Source organism: Chiloscyllium punctatum, chromosome 17 (genome assembly GCF_047496795.1).
Source record: "Chiloscyllium punctatum isolate Juve2018m chromosome 17, sChiPun1.3, whole genome shotgun sequence".
Lineage (NCBI taxonomy): Eukaryota > Metazoa > Chordata > Chondrichthyes > Orectolobiformes > Hemiscylliidae > Chiloscyllium > Chiloscyllium punctatum.
In genome coordinates this window covers 77,478,446-77,495,118 of record NC_092755.1, presented here as the reverse complement: position 1 = coordinate 77,495,118, position 16,673 = coordinate 77,478,446, and the positions used below count along the sequence as shown (strand labels likewise).

Genomic DNA, 16,673 nt, shown 5'->3' with positions numbered 1-16,673 from the left:
GGCCCACTTTACCTAGGTCTTGGGAGGAACACTATAGACTCAGACTTGCTGAGTCGCCGCCATCTTGGATCTCCCTTAGAAATGCTTCTTACTACTTTGTTCAGTCCTTTATTGCAGAGTTTAATTGCAGTTCCTCTTTGTTTCAGTACATGTGCATGTGTGGAATATTATGGGGCTGCATTGGATGTCTTTGTGAAAAATGTACAAGTAATGTGTATCCACGGGAAAATGAAGCACAAACGGAACAAAATATTTACTGCGTTTCGACAACTTCAAAGGTAAGGATTTTTATTTGAGCGCAAAAATTGTATAGATTAGAGTGGCGCTGTAAAAGCACAGCGGGTCAGGCAGCATCCAAAAGGCAGGAAAATTGACATTTTGGGCAAAAGCCCTTTATCAGGACCGAAAACAGGGAGCCTTCAGGGTTGAGAGATAAATGGGAGGGGCTGGGGAGAAGGTAGCAAAGAGTACAATAGTTGGAAGGGGTGGGGATGAAGATGAGAGGTCAGACAGGAGGGTGGGGGAAGGTAGCAAATAGTACAGTGGGTGGATGGGGGTGGGGATGAAGGTGATAAGTCAGAACCTTCTACCCTATCAACCTTCACATAAACTGCATCATCCGCTGACATTTCCACCACCTCCAAACAGACCCCACCACCAGGGATATATTTCCCTCCCCGCCACTTTCCGCTTTCCACAAAGATCATTCTCTCCGTGACTACCTGGTCAGGTCCACACCCCCCTACGACCCACCCTCCCATCCTGGCACCTTCCCCTGCCACCGCAGGAATTGCAAAACCTGCACCCACACCTCCTCTCTCACCTCCGTCCAAGGCCCTAAAGGAACCTTCCACATCCATCAAAGTTTCACATGCACATCCACCAATGTCATTTATTGTATCCGTTGCTCCCGATGCGGTCTCCTCTACACTGGGGAGACTGGACGCCTTCTCACGGAGCGCTTTAGGGAACACCTCCGGGACACCCGCACCAATCAACTAAACCGCCCCGTGGTCCATTTCAACTTCCCCTCCCACTCTGCCGAGGACATGCAGGTCCTGGGCCGCCTCCACCGCCACTCCCCCACCACCCAACAATTGGAGGAAGAACGCTTCATCTTCCACCTCGGAACACTTAAACCCCAGAGCATCAGTGTGGACTTCCAGTTTCCTCATTTCCCCTCTCCCCCACCTTACCCCAGCTCAGCACCATCCTCATGACCGGTCCTACCGGCCAATCTTCCTTCCCACCTATCTGCTCCACCCTCCTCCCTGACTTATCATCTCCATCCCCACCCCCATCTACCTATTGTACTCTTTGCTACCTTCTCCCCAGCCCCATCCCCTTCCATTTATCTCTCCACCCTGGAGGCTCCCTGCCTCTATTCCTGATTAAGGGCTTTTGCCCAAAATGTCTATTTTCCTGCTCAGATGCTGCCTGACTTGCTGTGCTTTTCCAGCACCACTCTAATCTAGATTCTGATTTCCAGCATCTGCAGTCCCCACTTTTGCTGACAAAAATTGTATAACTGAGTCAGCAACTACCTGAACCATTTGGACCAGTAAAGCTTCAGCTTTGATTTGAGCCTGATGCTGAGTTATGTAGTTTCAGATGGAGCAATGATAAATGTTTATGGGACAAGCGTGTTTACTAAAATGATCACTTCTTATCCTAAACCTTTTTTATTTGTTTATGGGATACGGCTGCCCCATGGCTAGGCCCAGTATTTATTGTCCATCTCTACTGCCCGGAGGGCGGTTAAGAGTTAACCACATTGTTGAGAGTCTGGATCCATTTATAGGCCAGGCAAAGATGGCAGATTTCCTTCCTTAAAGAACATAAGTGAAGTACATAAGTTTTTACAACAACCGACAGCCATTATACGAGACTTTTTTAAAAGACAGATTATTGTTGAATTCAAATTTTAACCTTCTGCTACAGTGGCACTCAAAGCCATGTCTTAAGAACATAAACCTGGGATTCTGGATTACTAGTCCAGTGATATTACCATTATAAATGCATCTTCTCAAATCCGTCAGTTGATGTCCTGCTGATCACTGTAAACATGGACTGCTCTGGTACATGCAGGGCACTGCATCCTGTTCTGCGCTGACTGAACATTGTATTAAGCAATCTTTTTCTTCCCTTCACAGTGGTATTTTGGTTTGCACTGATGTCATGGCTCGTGGTATAGACATTCCTGAGGTTGACTGGGTTCTGCAATATGACCCTCCAAGCAGTGCCAGGTACTTTTACTCCCTCACTTTGTTAGCTCCAAAGGGCAGAATAAACTGTTGAATGGAAAACAATTCTATAAACGGAAGGGAAATTGGTCCACTGTATTTAAACTAATACATTAGTTGGTGAAAGCAATATTTAAATGTGACTTTTAGTTGGTGAATGGAATGCAGTTTGGGGCTTTGAGAGGGAAGCAGCATGAGTTACATTGCTGGAAAAATAACCCGCAGACGTTAATCAACTAGATGTATGCATCCAGTAACTTGTAGGTTGAGTGGGTGCTGTTAGAGTTGAGCAGTATTTAATTTATATTGTTTTTGTTTATTTTTAGTGCTTTTATCCATCGTTGTGGACGGACAGCTCGTATTGGTCACCATGGCAATGCCCTTGTATTCCTGCTTCCTATGGAGATGGCCTATGTCAACTTCCTCTCCATTAATCAGAAAGTATATCTGCTTATTTAAAAAAATAACTGTGACTTCTCTTCCAACCTCAGTCCATTCTAAGTCTGTGTAAACTAATGCACCTGCTTGGGGGTGTGCCAGTGATGTTGCATACTTTGTGTACACTGTATGCTGGAAGTTTGTTCAGGAATCATCACCAGTATTTCTAGCAGTGGCCTATTCTGTTAAAACCCATTACCCGAAGTTGTGATCTAGCAATGGTGTATCTTCTTAAAAGTAGAAACTTGTGGAAACTTAGAAGGTTACAATTTGAAGTTGAGTCACTATATTGAAACTGGTTTTATTACATAAATTTTTGATATTCCAAAATCAGATACTTAGCGACATCCACACTTCAGGATGATTTACTGTATACGAGTTCAATTTGTTCTAATACCAGCGTGCTAGCTGTATCTTACTTGAGCAGTGATTAGTTTTTGTTACAGATCATAAACCTCTGTCCTCTCTTAATTTATTGAAATGTGTTTGTTCCCTCATCAGTGTCCAATAGAGGAGATAAAACTGCTGAAGGATTCTGCTGATGTCCTCCCAAAGTTAAAGAAGTTGGCTGTGTCTGATCGAGCCATCTTTGAAAAAGGGATGAAGGCATTTGTATCTTTCATTCAGTCTTATGCTAAACATGAGTGCAGTTTGATATTCCGCATAAAAGGTAACTGGATAGCAAGATCAGAATCAGATGTTTTTATGGGCTGGTGATCTAAATGGTGGATCTCTTCAGCTCACTGTTTTCTTAATAACACCAGGACTCTGCATACAAACTTGTTACTTATGAAGAAGAGAGCACTTTAGTGTTTTTTTTTTAAGAAGTGCGTTTTGGAGCGCTCCTCCTTCATCAGAGAAGTGACTTCACCTGACGAAGGAGCAACGCTCCAAAAGCTTGTGATTTCAAATAAACCTGTTGGGCTATAACCTGGTGTTCTGTGCCTTCTGACTTTATAAATCCAGATACCCAGGCAATGTTCTGGGGACTTGGATTTGAAACCTGCCATGGCGGATTTGAATTCAGTAAAATTCTGGAGCTCAGAGTCTAATCATAGAATGGGGTTTCACAGTGCGGAAACAGGTCATTTGGCCATCAAGTCCACACCTACCCCTGAAGAGGGTACACCCAGAATTTCCAGTATCCTTTGTCAGAAAAGTGTTTTCTGATTTCTTTCCTGAATGGCCTAGCTTGGAGTTCAAGGTTCTGCCCCTTTCATTCTGAACTTGCCCCATCAGAAGAAATAGCTTCTGTCTAACTCTATCAGATCCTTTCACAACTTAAAACACATTTTCTCAACTCTTAATGAAATATAGTTGAATAATTATAAGCCTCGTCTATGCAGTGTCTTCATAATTTAACCAGTTTAGGCAAGAATCTGATGAATTACTGAACCCCATTATGATAACCCTGCCTGGGACACAGTCAGAAACTGAAGATAGTTATTCCAGTTGGAAGCTGAACGACTGATGCCTTTTTATTCCATCCCACATCAGGTCATGGCCAACATTCAATTAGCTTTTCTGATTTTCTTTTAAATACCTGAGGCCTGTAATATCTGTATTTGGGACACCCAAACTGGTTTGCTTCTCCACATTTGGTTTTGGTTTCTCACCACTGGGAAAAGATATTAATTTGCTTTTCTCTGGATCTAGAATGGATGACCTCGTACTTGCTCTCATTAAACACCATTTGCAAATTTTGTCCACTCATTTTGTGTTTGTCATTTTGTAACTTAATTCTCTTTGTCTGCAGGAAGGAAACCTCCTGTATTGATTTCTGCGATTGTTTTGCAGATCTGGATTTTGCAGCTGTTGCTAGGGGCTTTGGATTGCTTAAGCTTCCCACGATGCCAGAGTTGAGAGGAAAAAGTTTTCCTGATTTTATTCCTGAGAACATCGACACAAACTCCATCCGATACAGAGACAAAAACAGAGAAAAGCAGAGGCAGAAGATATTAGCAAAGCAACAACAGGACAGACAACAAAATGAAGGGAAGAAGAAATTTGTGAGAAACAAACCCTGGTCAAAGCAGAAAACAAAAAAAGACAAGAGAAAAAAACAAGCAGACAAAAGGAAGCGAGATGAGGTGGGTTGGAGTCGACAGGAGGGGAGTGATGGCTGATGTGTCTCAAGTTTTTTTATATTTCTTTAAGTGACAGATTGTCTGCCAACTATAATGTAGACAAGTTCTAAACTATTGATTCAAATTATTGAAAGGCTAACAGTGTGAGGGATTTTCCAGGAATCTTGCAATGCTGAAATGTTTCTCAGTAAATTTCTTTTAACTTGTGATGGGTTCTGTCTACTGAAAGTTGAAAGTAGCAGAATATTTCAGAAAATGTGGCCAGAAAAATTGCCTTTCGGGTACCAGAAGCCAGATCTCCCAGCTGCACCATTCCATTCAGATTAAGTGTAGCATTAAAATATCATTATCAGATCATGGAGCCAGCAGTATTCACTACTACTTGTGAACTGCCCTGCCAATGGGAGAAGGGCAGACCATTTGACCCATTAAGCCTGCTTCACCATCCAATAAGATCATGACCAATCTGTCTATGCTTCGCATTTCCATCTAACCCCTGATAACCTTTGACTCCCCTTCCTAACAAACATCAGTCTACCTTTGCCTTAAAAAATATTTAATGACCTGTAAGTTTTATGTTACCTAAAGATCAGGATATGAGTAGTCCTTGGGGAAAGGCCAACTACCATAATATTAGGCAGGAACTGGGGAATGTAAAATGTGGCATGTTGGAATCATTTAAAGGAGTTTAGGACCAGGATGTTCCTGTGAAAATGAAAGATAAGATTGGCAAGATTCAGGAACTTTGGATGGTACGGTGGCTTAGTGGTTAGCACTGCTGCATCTCAGTGCCAGGGACCCAGATTTGATTCCAGCCTCAACTGACTATGTGGAGTTTGCACATGTTCCCCATGTCTGCATGGGTTTCCTCCCACAGTCCAAAGATGTGCAGGTTAGGTGAATTGACCAAGTTAAATTGCCCATAGTGTTCAGAGATGTGCAGGTTAGGTGTATTAGTCAAGGAAATGTAGAGTAATAGGGTTGGGGAACAGGTCTGGGTGGGATACTCTTCGGAGGGTTGGTGTGGACTTGTTGGGCCAAATGGTCTGTTTCCACCCTGTAGGGATTCTATGAAAAAGGAGGCATATATGAAAGGTTTAGGAAACTTCAGAGTCCTTGAAGAATACAAAATAGCAGGAAAGACCCCATATATGGAATTAAGGAGTATGGAAATGTCTTTGGTAAACAGGATGTAAATCCCAAGGCATTTTATACATATAAAAGCAAGCGTATAGCTAAGGAAAGAGGTAGGTTCACTCGATAAAGGACAGAATTTGTGCGCAGAGCCAGAGAATGTGAATGAGGTCCTTAACAAATACTTTGCATCTGCATTCACAAAAGAGAAGGAAATGGTGGCAGGGGAGTGTTTTTCTGACTGGAGATCTGTGATCAGTAGTGTTCCACAGGGATCAGTGCTGGGACTCCTATTGTTTGTCTATATTAATGACTTCCAGGAAAATGTTGGTGGACTGATTAATAAATTTGGATGTGACGCAGATTGAAGAAATTGTGGTTAGTGACATGGGGACAGGCAATATTGAGGAAGCAGGGAAACAGCAGAAGGACTTGAACAGAGGAGGCAAAGAAGTCGCAGATGGAAGACAATGTGGGAAGTTGACAGTTTATGCACTTTGGTAGCATAAAGAGAGACGTAGATTATTTTCTAAGTGAGGAAAGGCTTCAGAAATCAGAGGCACAGAAAAACTTGGGAGTTCTAGTTCAGGATTCTCGTAAGGTTAACATGCAGGTTCAGTTGGCAGTTTGGAAGGCAGATGCAATATTAGCAATTTATTTCAAGAGAGCTAGAATACAAGAGCGGAGATGTAATGCTGAGGCTGTCAATCCGCATTTTGAATATTGTGAGTAGTTTCCAATCTTGGGGTTCCAGAGGAGATTTACAAGAATAATTCCAGGGATGAAGGGCTTGCCATATGAGGAGCAGTTGAAGACTGTGGTTCTGTGCTCACTAATTTAGGAGGGTGAGAGGGTATCTGATTGAAACTTACAGAATACAGTAGAGATGTTGGACATGAAGATATTTCCACTCGTTGGAGAGACTAGGACCAAAAGGGCTGAATGGCTTAAATCTGCTCTTATATCTTATGGTCTTAGCGAGCTTTGGGAAAATCTGTAGCTCAGGTTGAGGTTTTGGAAGTAGGTTTGCTCGATGAGCTGAAAGGTTCATTTCCAGACGTTTTGTTACCCCAAGTTCATTGAAAGATGCTATACAGACAACGAGCAAAACTAACGTCATTTACAAAATACTGTGCGAGGACTGTAATAAACACTACATTGGACAAACAGGCAGAAAACTAGCCACCAGGACACATGAACACTGACTAGCCACAAAAAGACATGACCCTCTCACACTAGTATCTTCACATACGGATGAGGAAGGACACCACTTCGACTGGGACAATACATCCAACCTAGGACAAGCCAAACAAAGACACACAGGAGAATTCCTAGAAGCATGGCATTCCAACTGGAACTCCATCAACAAACACATAGAGTTAGACCCCCTGAGAAAAGGAACAGGAAGTTACTTCACCACAGGAAATAACATCACCAACCCAAAGAAACCCAAACATATAAGTAGAAAGCAGGAATTTTCAGCATTGCTTTGCATGAGGTCCTGAAGATGTTACCTAGTAAGGTAACGAAATGTCTGGAAATGAACCTTTCAGCTCAGCGAGTAAACCTACATCCAATATCTTATGGTCTAGGAGGATTGCTAGAGGATACGTTAGGATTAGATAGGCCGGACACTTGAGCAGAGAAATGACAGAGTTTAGATTAGATTAGATTAGATTACTTACAGTATGGAAACAGGCCCTTCGGCCCAACAAGTCCACACCGCCCCGCCGAAGCGCAACCCACCCATACCCCTACTTCTACCCCTTACCTAACACTACGGGCAATTTAGCATGGCCAATTCACCTGACCTGCACATCTTTGGACTGTGGGAGGAAACCGTTTAATTTGGACAAATGAGAGATGATGCATTTTGGAAGGTCTAATGCAGGCAGGAAATATACAGTAAATGGTAGAACCCTGCACAGCACCAATATACAGAGATCTAGGCATAGAGACCTGCAGTTTTCTGAAAGTGGCAGCACAAGTGGATAAGGAAATCAAGAAGGCTTATGTATACTTACCTTCATCAAAGTTAAAAATCTCACAACACCAGGTTGTAGTTCAACAGGTTTATTTGGAAGCACTAGCTTCATCAGGTAGCTTTGGAGCAGGATCATAAGGCAATTTATAGCAGTGTCATATATTAAACAACCTAGATTACGGATCATGAAAAAGACTTAACAGGTTTGTTCAATATATTTCAGTTGCATAACACTGTGATCTTTTGCTATAAATTCTGTGTTTTATGATCCTGCTCCATAGCTACCTGGTGAAGGAGCAGCACTCCGAAAGCTAGTCCTTCCAAATAAACCAGTTGGACTATAACCTGGTGTTGTGTGATTTTTAACTTCTCCAGTCAAGGCATAGAGTATAAAAATTGGCAAGTCATGTTGCAGCTGTATAGAACTTTGGTTTGGCCACATTTGGAATAATGTGTCCAGTTCCCAACTACCAGAACAATGAGGCTTTGGACAGTATACAGAAAAGGGTTGCCAGGATGTTGCCTTTTTTGTAGGGTGTTAGCTACGAGGAGAGATTGGACAAACTTGTTTTTACTTGAACATTGGTGAATGAGGGATGACCCAATGGAAATTTACAAAATTGAGAGTCATGAATAGAATGGATAGTCAGAGTCCTTTTCCCAAGGAAGAACTGTCAATTACTAGAGGACATGGGTTCAGGGTAAAACGGGCTAAGTTTAATGAAGATGTGAGAGGAAAGATATTTGCACAGAGGTTGGTAAGTGCTAGAATACGCTCCCAGAAGGGGTGAAATGGTGGGAGGGTACAATAGCAATGTTCAAGAGGCACTTTAACAGACACACGATTCGACAGGGAATAGAGGGATCATGGATCGTGTAGAGGCAAAAACTTTAGTTTAGAAAGGCTTCATTTGTCACCGCAGGGTTGGTGGGCTTAAGGCCCTGTTCCTGTGCTGTATTGTCCTTTGACCTTCTGAGGCAGAGTTCTTCAGATGGCTTTCTAAATGGTGGAAATGGACTACCAACCCATTGATTTAATAATTAAATCACTTTTTCCATTGTATCCTGTAATTATAGATTCTGCCACACACTCAAAACAGTTTTTAACAAATGAGGATAGAAATGCTTAGTTTCTTTTTTTAACCATACTTTATTCTTGCAGTTAATAAACTACCAATGCATTATGAAATTAGTAAGTTAATGCTTTCTTGTCAATCACAAAGCAAATCCTCATGTTTCAAGATACTTACACTGCCATCTTGCAGGGATCTGACATGGAGGATGAGAATATTGATGAACTTCTCAATGATACCCGATTGTTGAAGAAGCTGAAAAGGGGTAAAATAAATGAGGAGGAGTTTGAAAAGCAGCTGTTGGGAACATAAAGGCAGATGAACTGGAAGATGTTGAACTGTGCAACTTTCTATGAAAGTAATTCCTTTTATTCCTGGACTTTATGGAAAAACAGTTTGTAAAATAAATTTGCTTCATTAACAAGAGTATTTTTTTTCTTGATTATTGGTGTGGGTATTGTTGTCTGGGACACCATTTACACTGGAGAAGGTAACATTGAGTTGCCACCTTGAACACTGTTGGCACACTGCTGCTCAGGAGGAAATTCCAGGATTTCAATAAAGCAACACATTCCCAAGTCAATGGGAAATGACCTGGAGGGGGAACCTGCCGTTCCTACATATTTATTGCCCCTGTCCTTGTTTGCAGTGGTTATGGGTTTGGAAGGTGCTGCCGAAGGAGCCTTTGAGAATTATTTAATATTTTGAAGCAAAACTAACCTTTTTGTGGCTCCACTGTGAGTTAAATACTAAACTTAAAATAATAGTTTTCTCTCATTTTGCAAATTATCTGTACCAGTGGGTGACTCGAGACTTGGGCCTTTAATCTAGGCTGACTTTCATAGTGAAGTACTGTGGGACAGTTGCATGGTCAGAAATGTGATCCCTTGGAGAGATATTGCTGGTGAACCAGCCAGTTATGTTCCATAAATTGAATACAAGCAAATTATCTGGTCATTATTGCATTGTGGAAGGGTCCTAGGGAAAACCAAACCATAAATCTCATGACTTAAGTGTGAACTGACAAAATACTTAAGAAAAAAGTTCCAGTTAAGTTGAGGAAAGATGTGCCAGTAATTTTTTAACAAATAAAAGGAATGAAGATGGGAAACCATAAACAATACATAATTAGCCATATTTATTTTTATTCATAGTGCTGCACCCAGGAGCAATGGTAGTTGCTGTACCTTAAATCAGTAGACCAGAAATGAATCTGTTCCCTCAGCAACTGAGGAGGTAGTTAGCTCCCATTTCTGAAAAGAGTATTTACCATTCCTGTGCAAGACAACTTCTGGTTTCTCACATCAATAAAAGCAACTAATCCATCTTTTCACCTTTACAAGGTGCAGAATTCAGAAATGGATGTTTCATCTTTCTACCCCCAAAAAAATTCAGGTCCCATTTCTCAAAACATCCTATTTTTATATATATATACATATATATATATATATATATAGATATAGATATTTTTATTAGAAATTTAACATTTTTACAAGTTTACAAAAATAAACAAAACTCTCATAAACAAACATTGATATACAATTAAATCAAATTTACAATAACCAAAATTTAACAAAAGAAAAAAATACTCAACTGTCTACTAATCTAACCTACAACTAACCAGAGTGTATATTTAAATCTCTTACATGCTCGGAATGTGTTAACATCAGATGTAATAAAACCCGTATTCGTGCGGGATTTCTCTCCTAAGGGGCCCCGGACCAGCCAGGTTTGTATTCTCCATTAAATAAAAGCCCTTGTTAGGATAGCCGAAATATCTGTATTTATGTAATTCAAGAAGGGCTGCCATATTTTATCAAATAATTCGGTCTTTCGGTGCACCATATTTGTAAGGAAGTCAAGGGGAATACATTCCATAATTAATCTGTGCCAATTTGAAAGTCCAGGGGGGCCCTTAGCCACCCAGTTCACCAAAATATTTTACCTTGCACAGAAAGAGAGAATAGAAAATAGTCTCTTCCCGTACATGTCCAGGGAGGGAAAGTTCGAAAAGCCCAAAAGGAGAGATACAGGGTCCACTCTAATTTCCGTTCCTAAAATTTCTGTCAGGGTACTTGCTACCTTAGTCCAATATCTACGGATCTTATGACAGGTCCATAGGCAATGTACAAGAGTGCCCACCTCTATTTTACATTTGGGACACATTGGAGACGCTCCTCCCTTAAATTTTGCCAATCGATCCGGTGCTATATGGACCCTATGAAGTATCTTCAGCTGGATAGCCTGGGTTCTGTTACAGATAGTAATTCTTATAGCGTTTTCCCACATATCATTTCACGTTTCTATAGAGATTTCTAGTCCCAAATCCTGATCCCATGTTTTAAGCAGATTGTCCATATCTCCTGATACTTCATCATGTAGTAAATGATAAATAGTACTGATGGAAGATACCCCCACTGGTCGTAGGACATTACATTCTCTATCTGATTTATAAAGACTATCTAATAACGTAGTCTTCTTCTGTATATAGTCTCGAATTTGGAAGTATCGAAAGAGGTCTCCATTAGGTAATCCGAATTTCTGACGCAGCTGTTCAAAAGACATCAGGACTCCATCCTTAAATAGGTCCCCTAGACATGAGATACCCCTGGATCTCTAGAGTTTAAAAGTGGCATCTGTAAACTCCGGTTGGAATCCCCATGCTCCCACTATCGGTGCATAGGGGGATGTTTTATGTGAGTTACCCTCATTTTGCCGCATTATATTCCAAGCCTTGATTGTGTTTAGTATTATAGGGTTTTTACAGTGATCTGTAATGATTTTCCTCTTGTCTGAAAATAAAAGGTTAATAAGTGGGTATTTTACTTGAGAGGCCTCGATGTCCAACCAGATTGATTGTGGATCAGATAAGACCCAATCAGCTATGTAACTTAATAGGGAACTTAACTGATATTTCCTAAAATCTGGGAAGTCAAATCCTCCCCTTGTCTGTGGAAGCTGTAGCTTCTTCATCTTAATGAGGGGCCGTCTATGATTCCAGGTAAAGGAACCCAGCCAGCCATATAATTTACGTAGAGCCATCCTCGGCAGCATCACCGGAAGCATTCTCATAGGATATAGGAGACGGGGCAGGACATTCATTTTAATTAGTGCTATTCTACCCAACCAGGAAATTGGAAGGTCTCCCCATCACTGGAGGTCCTGCCTGATCCCTTCCAGTAAATGCACAAAATTAGCCTTATACAACTGACCAAATACTGGGGTAATAAAAATGCTTAAATATAAGAAGCCCTACAGGGACCAACGAAAGGGAAAAGGGGATCTGTCCACTAGGTGGGGTGTCATAGCAAGGCCACCCATTGGCATAGCCTCTGATTTTGAAAAATTAATTTTATAGCCTGAGAATGTGCTAAATGTATTAATAACTTGGTTTAGGCGAGGTACGGATATCAGAGGATTACTGAGGAATAGAAGAACATCATCTGCATAAAGGGTAATTTTATGTTTACCTGTACCAATCCTTGGGGCCGTTATATTAGGGTCAGCTCGTATAGCTTCTGCTAGTGGTTCAATTATTAGCATAAATAACAATGGCGAGAGAGGACATCCCTGACGGCATCCCCTACCCACACTGAAGCTATCCGAACCTAATCCATTGGTAACCACAACTGGGCGGCACGGTGGCACAGTGGTTAGCACTGCTGCCTCAAAGTGCCAGAGACCTGGGTTCAATTCCCGCCTCAGGCGACTGACTGTGTGGAGTTTGCACATTCTCCTCGTGTCTGCGTGGGTTTCCTCCGGGTGCTCTGGTTTCCTCCCACAGTCCAAAGATGTGCAGGTCAGGTGAATTGGCCATGCTAAATTGTCCATAGTGTTAGGTAAGGGGTAAATGTAGGGGTATGGGTGGGTTGCGCTTCGGTGGGGCGGTGTGGACTTGTTGGGCCAAAGGGCCTGTTTCCACACTGTAAGTAATCTAATCTAACTGCTTTGGGATCACTATACAATGTTGAGACCCATTTGGTAAACACCTGTCCAATGCCAAACCTTTCCAATGTGTAAAACAAATATGACCATTCAACCCTATCAAATGCTTTTTCCGCGTCTAATGAAACTACTACTCCTGGTATCTTTCCCTGATGACAGGCTTGAATCATATTCAAAACCCTTCTAATATTATTGGATGATCTACGGCCCTTAATAAACCCCGTCTGATCCTCCTTTATAATATGTGGCAGTACCCTTTCTAGTCTCAATGCTAACGTTTTAGAAAGGATTTAAAAATCTACATTTAGCAAGGATATTGGTCTGTATGACGTACAATCTTCTGGATCCTTTCCTTTTTTAAGGATAAGAGAGATATTTGCCTCTTTCAACGAAGGCGGGAGACAGCCCTGATTATATGCATAGTTATACATGTCCATAAGTGGACCAGCCAATATTTCTGTAAATTCTTTGTAGAATTCAGCTTGAAAACCATCTGGGCCCGGTGCCTTACCGCTCTGAAGTTGCCTGATTGCATCAAGTATTTCTTGGACTATTAGAGGAGCATTAAGGACCGATACCTGTTCTGGAGTTAGGCCCGGAAAGGTCAAATTTTTAAAAAATGACTGCATCCTCCTAGTCCTATCTTCACAATCCTGCGATTTATATAAATCAGAATAAAATTCTCTAAAGATCACATTAATCTTTTTATGATCATGAGTCAAAATACCCGTACTTTCCTTGATAGACGTAATAGTTTGAGGGGCCTTTTTTTTTCTTTGCAAGAAATGCTAAGTATCTACCCGGTTTGTCGCCATATTGATATAACCTTTGTTTTGCAAATAATATTTCCCTCTTAGCCATTTGAGTAAGCGTAGTGTTTAGAGCTGTCCTAAGATCCGTAATCCTTTGCAATTTAATAATAGAAGGTCTATCAGTGTATGCTGTTTCAGCTGCTTTTAAGTGAGCTTCAAGCAGACGCTGTTGTTCTCCCTTCAATTTTCTCTGGGTCGCTGAATAGGAGATGATCAAACCTCGCATGTAAGCTTTGATGGTGTCCCACATCATTGATGGGTTGCTAGCCATACCTGAATTAATTTCTAAAAAAGTTTTAAATTCTTGAGAGAAGTACTTTACAAATTTACTATCTTTTATTAGGAAGGGGTCCATACGCCAATGCCGAGGGGATGTCCCATTGTTCCTCGCCTTAGTTTCCATATATACAGCAGCGTGGTCGGAAATTGCTATACTATCTATTTTACAGGATGATATGGAATTTTAAAAAATTGAGGGGGCAAAAAACATATCAATTCTGGTATGACATTTATGTGGGTTGGAGTAGAAAGAAAAATCTCTTCCCTGTGGATGAAGACATCTCCATACATCTACTAATCCTAATTCTTTGTCCAGATCCACCAATTGTCTAGATCTGGGAGATACTCCTGCAGTACTCTTGGGAATCCTATCTATTTCCGGATCCATAATACAATTAAAGTCTCCCCCTATAATTGTATGACGGGCACCAAAAGCCATCAATTTTGAAAAGGCTTCTGTTATAAATTTAAAGGGGTGTGCCGGGGGAAGAGTATAAATTAAAAATCCCATATTCCTCTCCATTTATGAGGGCTTTAATCAAAATATATCGTCCAGATTAGTCTTTTATCCGATTTAGGATTTTGAAAGGGAAATTCTTCCGAACAAGAATAACAACTCCCCTACTTTTTGAGCTAAAAGAAGAAAAAAAGGCTTGATCAAATCCACCGTGTCGTAATTTCAAGTGTTCTTTATCCGACAGGTGTGTCTCCTGTAGGAGAGCTATATCAACTCTTTCTTTCTTAAGATTTGATAATATTTTCTTCTTTTTGACTGGCGAATTACTCCCCTTGACATTCCAAGTGCACCACTTAATCGACTGATCAACCATAATCATCTGGGCAAATCCGAGACCCCTCGGGAGGGGAAACCCTATCTAGAACATCCCGAGCATGGAGTATATAAAATTTACAAAAATAAAGGCTCTCTAATACACTCGCAACAGTATAATAAAAAAAACTATTTCTAAATAAAAAAAATATAAAACGTATCTAAGTGGAGATTTTCCCCCTTGTTCCCAGGGGGTGTCACTTCCTCTCCAAAAGTCCATCATATCCTCTCTCAACCAATGCCCCACCCATGACCCAGGCGCTCCTCAATAAAATGAGGAGAATTCAGATATAATACAAAGCTAGAGTTAACAGTGAGCACCCTACCCCCCCCCCCCCCCACACCTGGATATATTTGGTAATGTTAATACCATATATAAACATCTAACTAAAAAATTACAACCTCAACAAATAATATTTAAATATAATAATACAAAATAACAAGGGAGAAACAACCCCACTCCTAAAGACAGAGGTAAAATAGAATAAGGTAACCACCTCCCCCCGCCAACACCAACCAAACCCCCCAGCTTATATATATATATATATATATATGTACACACACACACATATATACATAAAATAATAAAATAAAACAACCCCAAGGAGGCGGGGGGGGGGGGAGAAAATCAAATCCCTCTCCCCACCCTCCATGATAATATTAAACAGTAAGGTAAGAAAAAAGAAAAAAAAAGGGGTGATATAAACCAAAGCGAGGGGGAAGGCAAACCAACATCCATTATCTCTTACGGTTTATCTAAGAGAGTCCAAGAATTCCTAAGCCTTTTCTGGCGATCCGAAGTTATACACGGATCCTTCATGGTTAAAGCGTAATGTCGCTGGGTAGTGTAAGGAGTATTGAATATTTAAGTCCCTTAAATGCTTCTTCGCCTCGTCGACTGCCTTCCTCTTTCGGACCAGAACTGGAGAAAAGTCCTGGAATAACATGATCTTGGATCCTTTATAGATCATTGCTTGGGGGTCTTTTCCAAGATTTCTAGAAGCTTCTAGAAGTATCTGCCTGTACCTATAGCTCTGCAGCCGGAACATGGGCGCTGGTTCGAGCCAGGCCCGCGTATTGCGACCCGGTAGGCCCATTCTACCCTTACCTGGCCTGATCCAGCCTCCAGATTTAAAAGCTGTGGCAGCCACTGCTCGAGGAACACTGTAAGCTGGCCTTCCTCTTCCCGTTCGGGAAGGCCCAGCAAACAAATATTTTTTCGACGACCTTGTGTAATTCTCTAAGGTCCGGACTCGCTGTTCGAGAGTCCGGACCTGATCCACGGCCTCCACCGATTGAGCTCTTAGTTTGGAGTTTACGGCCTTTAGCTCCGCCCCTCCGACTCAGCGCTCGATTTCCTGGATGTCTCGGTCGTGCTTCTGCAGTGCGGCCGAGAGTGAGTCCCATCGATTTCGGGATTCTTCAATAAAAGCGTCGATCTTCGCATCCAGTTTGGAGATCATTTCTACAAGGCTTGTCACTGTAGGTAAGTCCCCTGGGGCGACTGTGGACGCCTCTGCTGCAGCTGGAGAGGGTGGGGGAGGGGGTCCTGCTTGCTGAGAGCTGCAGGCTCCCTTCCCTTTGGTCATTTTTACTAAATATTAGATTGTTTAAATTTAATATTAAACAACTAATTAAATTAAACAGCTATTATAAATGATTTGGTGAGTGTGGTGGGGATGGGTGACCCACTTTACCCAAGTCTTGGGAGGAGCACCATAGACTCAGACTTGCTGGGTCGCCGCCATCTTGGATCCCCCAAAACATCCTATTTTAGATTAGGTTATATTCCCTACAGTGTGGAAACAGGTCCTTGAGCCAACCCTCTGAAGAGTAACCCACCTAGCCC

The 16,673-nt window shown here is 41.6% G+C and overlaps 1 protein-coding gene across 1 annotated transcript in view; it reads left to right on the top strand.

Annotated features, from left to right (window-relative positions):
- The window catches only part of ddx55 (DEAD (Asp-Glu-Ala-Asp) box polypeptide 55), a 28,795-nt gene extending 19,410 nt beyond the window's left edge, over positions 1 to 9,385 (top strand). Inside the window, exons 9-14 of the mRNA XM_072587613.1 lie at positions 147 to 278; positions 2,154 to 2,246; positions 2,570 to 2,684; positions 3,183 to 3,351; positions 4,479 to 4,771; positions 9,152 to 9,385. Coding sequence (XP_072443714.1) covers positions 147 to 278; positions 2,154 to 2,246; positions 2,570 to 2,684; positions 3,183 to 3,351; positions 4,479 to 4,771; positions 9,152 to 9,271 — 922 coding nt within the window. The 3' untranslated portion in view covers positions 9,272 to 9,385. The remainder of the gene's footprint in view (positions 1 to 146; positions 279 to 2,153; positions 2,247 to 2,569; positions 2,685 to 3,182; positions 3,352 to 4,478; positions 4,772 to 9,151) is intronic.
- The last annotated feature ends 7,288 nt before the right edge of the window (positions 9,386 to 16,673 follow it).